The sequence below is a fragment of the Triticum aestivum genome, chromosome 3B (assembly GCF_018294505.1).
Source record: "Triticum aestivum cultivar Chinese Spring chromosome 3B, IWGSC CS RefSeq v2.1, whole genome shotgun sequence".
NCBI lineage: Eukaryota > Viridiplantae > Streptophyta > Magnoliopsida > Poales > Poaceae > Triticum > Triticum aestivum.
Genome location: NC_057801.1, coordinates 488,727,202 through 488,731,194, shown reverse-complemented (window position 1 = coordinate 488,731,194; position 3,993 = coordinate 488,727,202). Strand labels below are relative to the sequence as shown.

Below are 3,993 nucleotides of genomic sequence, written 5' to 3'. Positions count from 1 at the left end.
CCGTGAGCGAGCGAGCCTGTGTGCTCTAAGCTCTGGCAATGAGCCATGTACTCGCTTCGTACTTCGTTTGGTCAGGTCTTTCGCGTGTAAACCTTATGTTAAAGCTGGCTGGGAGCCTCCGTGCTCGTGTCGTCTGTTTCGGGACTAGGTCCGATACGCTGCCTGTTGTGCGCTTTATTAATTTATAAAGCCGGACGCGTCTAAGCGTCTTCGTTCTAAAAAAAACTAGGCTGCCGGCAGAACGCGAGCGCGTGCGAAGAGCTCTGAATTCCAAACGATGTGACCGGAGCATGGCGGGCGGCATCCATCGGTGGTTGGCCGGGGAGCTGCTGGCGCCACGATCGACGACCATGACCGTCGGAGGCAGGCCGGCCGGCCGGCGCGCGCGGGGCTCTGTGTCGTGCGCGTGCCGGCAACCGGTTGATGGGCGTGGGGGTAAAATCGAAGGCGCGGGAGCGTCGCCCGTCGGATTCTTGGTCCGTGAAACCGACCGACCCTTTTGACATTATAATGGCGGCCCAACAGGCGTGGTGACCAGTAGTACTACGCATCACGGTCGCGGTCACCACGCGCGGGATGACTCGGTTCCCAGCCGACCTGCGGTGTCTGATGGATGCGTTCGTGTGTGTGACATGGGATGTTTACCGAACTGAGGACCAAAAGAACATGCCGACGATGCCGCGGCTAAGTTTTTTCCTTCTTGCCACGAAGGAGATACTGTGGCTAAGTTATGATGGTATATCCTCTAAAAAAAAGAAGTTATGATGGTATGCTCCGTCCGTTTTCCTTGGGGTTGTACTCCGATATGACCTGAAAAGGTGCAAGCAAGAGACAAGAGGTCGGTGCAAGCTTGCGCTCCACGACGTGGGAATGTCGAAATGATGCCACCACAAACTTCTGGCACTGCCTGTGGTAGAAGCGCGGCAAGTTGGTGCAGCATGGGCCTCCTTTCGTGTCTCTCTCACTACACCAACTCGTGCTTGGGCCGAAAGCCGAGGCTCATCAAACCGACGTGATGGGAAGGAAGAATATGTGAGCAGGAGTAGCTAAAAGAGGAAGCTGATGGGGAGCTTGAGAGCATCTCCAACAGACGCCCAATGCGTCGCGCTGTAAAAACAGATTTGGCGCGCGCCCATCGTCTGGTTTGGCGCGGCGCGCCGCGTTTGCTCCAGCAGCCGCGCTGAAAAGCCGCGCGCGCGCAGCTCCAGCAGGCGCAGTAAAATGCAGCGCCTGCGCTCATTCCATAATATTTTTTAATTAAAATTGCATAGATAAAAAAACGATACATAGATATTTTACATCGGTGCAACTACTACGGCATAGATGATAGATAGTTCAACATACATAGATAGATAGATAGAAATTACTACGGCATACATAGATAGAAAACTACTCTAAGTTGCTGCCATCACCATCGTCATCCTCGTCGGTGTCGTCCGAGGTTGAGAGCCAGACGCCGTCCCAACGCTCATCGTCCGAGGTGAAGAACGACCTCCCACCTGCGGAGACGATGTCGCACTGCTCGTTCGCCACTGCCTTCCGCTGACGCCGGTCCGCCCGCTCCGAGCGGCGCCTTGCCGTCCTCTCCGCCCAGTAGGCATGCTCGGCGTCGACGTCCTCTGGGTGGCGACGGCGCCACTCCGCCATGGCTCGCTCGTCCTCCTCGGCGACGAGGAGACGGCGCTGCCGCCGAGCGTGGTCGGCACGGTCCATGTCCGTGATCAGCCGCGGCGGAGGGGCGAGGCGCTGCGCCTCCTCGCGCGTGAAGACATCCCGGAAATTCATCTGGGATCGAGGCCTGTCCAAGCGCCACGCCGCAGCGTCGTACGCGCGGGCCGCCTCGCGCGCGCTCCGGAACGTCCCGAGGCCGAGCCGGACGTCGCCGGCCCGTATCTCGGCGGAGTACCAGCCGTTGGGGCGCTCGCGGACGCCGCGAAAGCCCGAAGCACCCCGGCGGCGCGGCGGCATGGTGGCGCGGTGGTGGCGCAGAAAGCGGCGACGCGGCGAAGCGGTGGAGTGCGAAGCGGCGAGATTGCGAGGAGAAGGGCGCGTGGCTGTTCTGTGCGCGTGGCGAAGCGCGGGACTTTATAGGCGCGTGCCGCTTTCTACCGCGCGCACGCAAACGCTTCCCGCGCGCGCTAACCTCCCGTCACCGTTGGAGCGTACGGAATCAACCGGCGCGCGCGAAAAACTGATTTTACCGCGCGGGCACGCGTTTTGCCGCGCCTGTTGGAGATGCTCTGAAAATGACTCTCGCTTCAGACCAGTGCACGCTCTATTCTCGACGGTTACGGGATCGAAACAGCGAACTGAATTGTCTTGCCCTGATCGCGAGGAGTGGCTCTCACTCATGGCATGGGCGCGTTTTCGCTGTCAGGGCCGGAGACTCTCTGGCTCTGCCGACCTCTCCTCTGACGCCGGCGGTACGGTCAAGCTAATGCTTGGATATGCGATAAACGCGGTGAAATGACTCGGAAGCGGCCGCGCCTCTGGTGTGACTTGTGAAGCTGTGACGCTCACTCGACTGTCGGGGTAGCTGCCCGATTCGCCATATACTCCTGATAACGCGGCAAGCCCGGGGAGTGCCGACGACGCAGATGCAAGCATGCGCGAGCTGAAGATGGATAACAGTCTTTTTTTTCAGTGTTTTTTTTCAATCCACAATTTTATCTCCTATTTTGTCGACAAATATACCCTGGGAAAAGGAGATTTTCAGTCCCGAACACCTCCGGACGACATCATGGATGCCATTGATTGTTGGAACACGTCATCAGGTCCACCTCGGCGTGGCTAAACTGCTCGACTGCGTCATCCGATGGATCACCAGAGCGTGCACTTCGTGCGCTCGCCCACGATCGCATGCACGGCCTGCGCGCCGTTGTAGCTAACGATCACCTCCCCATGTATCTCTCTCTCTCGTGTAAACTGCACATAAATACCCCTCAAGGGATGGAATACAAGTGTGGTATGTGCTTCATTTCTTAGCTTGGTATCAGACGCAACCGATCCTATCCTCACGCTTCCGCCATGCATCGGTTCCTACACCGCACCTGTTCCGGCGGCGGCCTCGACACTCCGGCGAGCAACCCCTTCGCTCCCCCCGCGTCTCACCCTCGGCGCCCCCGGCTCCTCGCGCCCCGACGCCGGCTCCTCCACCAGCACCGCGGCCCTGCCCGCCTCCATCGCGCACCACTTCCATCGCAAGCTCGAGCTGGAGACGGGTAACTACTCTAAGTGGCGCCAATTGTTCTACTTCATCTGTTGTCGCCACAACGTGCAGCACCACCTCGACGCGCCCGCCGCCCCGCTCCACCAGAGCGCTGTATGGCGCAACGACGACATTACCATCGTGCTCTGGATGTACGAGGTAATCTCTGAAGATCTCCAGGACGTGGTGATGTCCTCGGAGAGCACCGCGCGCGACGTCTGGGTCCAGCTCCACCTGATGTTCCGCGACAATCAGCCGGGCCGCGCCATCATCCTCGAGGAGGAGTTCCGCAACACTGTACAGGGCGACCTCTCCGTCGCCGAATACAGTAGGCGCCTCAAGGCCCTCGCCGACGCGCTCGGTGAGGTCGGCGCCACCGTCTCCGACCAGGCCCTCACCCTCCAGCTCATCCGCGGACTCAGCCGCTGTTTCCAGGTGATGGCGACTCTCCTCCCCATGCAGGACCCCTTCCCGTCCTTCGTCCAGGCCCGCTCCCGGCTCCTCATGGAGGAGCTCTCCTCCAACGAGCGGGCTCGCATGGACGGGCAGGGCATGAGCGCGCCCAGCGCGCTCACCATCGGGCGCGACTCCGGCGGTGACCGCACCAACACCACCTCCAGCGACAAGGGCAAGGCTGCCGCCCCCGCGCCCTCCGGTGACAGGCAGTCGCGCGGACGTGGGCGCGGTCGTGGCCGCGGGCGCGGCTCCCCCGGCTCTTCTTCCGGCGTCCCCAATGCGGTCGGTCGCGGTGCTCCTGCTCCCTCCGCGAGCGTGCGTCCGTGGCT

The 3,993-nt window shown here is 60.8% G+C and overlaps 1 protein-coding gene across 1 annotated transcript; it reads right to left on the bottom strand.

Moving 5' to 3' along the window:
* Positions 1-1,389: 1,389 nt before the first annotated feature.
* On the bottom strand, positions 1,390-2,025 carry LOC123065575 (AP2-like ethylene-responsive transcription factor CRL5). The gene has a single exon (XM_044488825.1). It carries the CDS (start codon positions 1,966-1,968, stop codon positions 1,390-1,392), a length of 579 nt encoding a protein of 192 aa, XP_044344760.1. The 5' UTR covers positions 1,969-2,025.
* Positions 2,026-3,993: the final 1,968 nt, after the last annotated feature.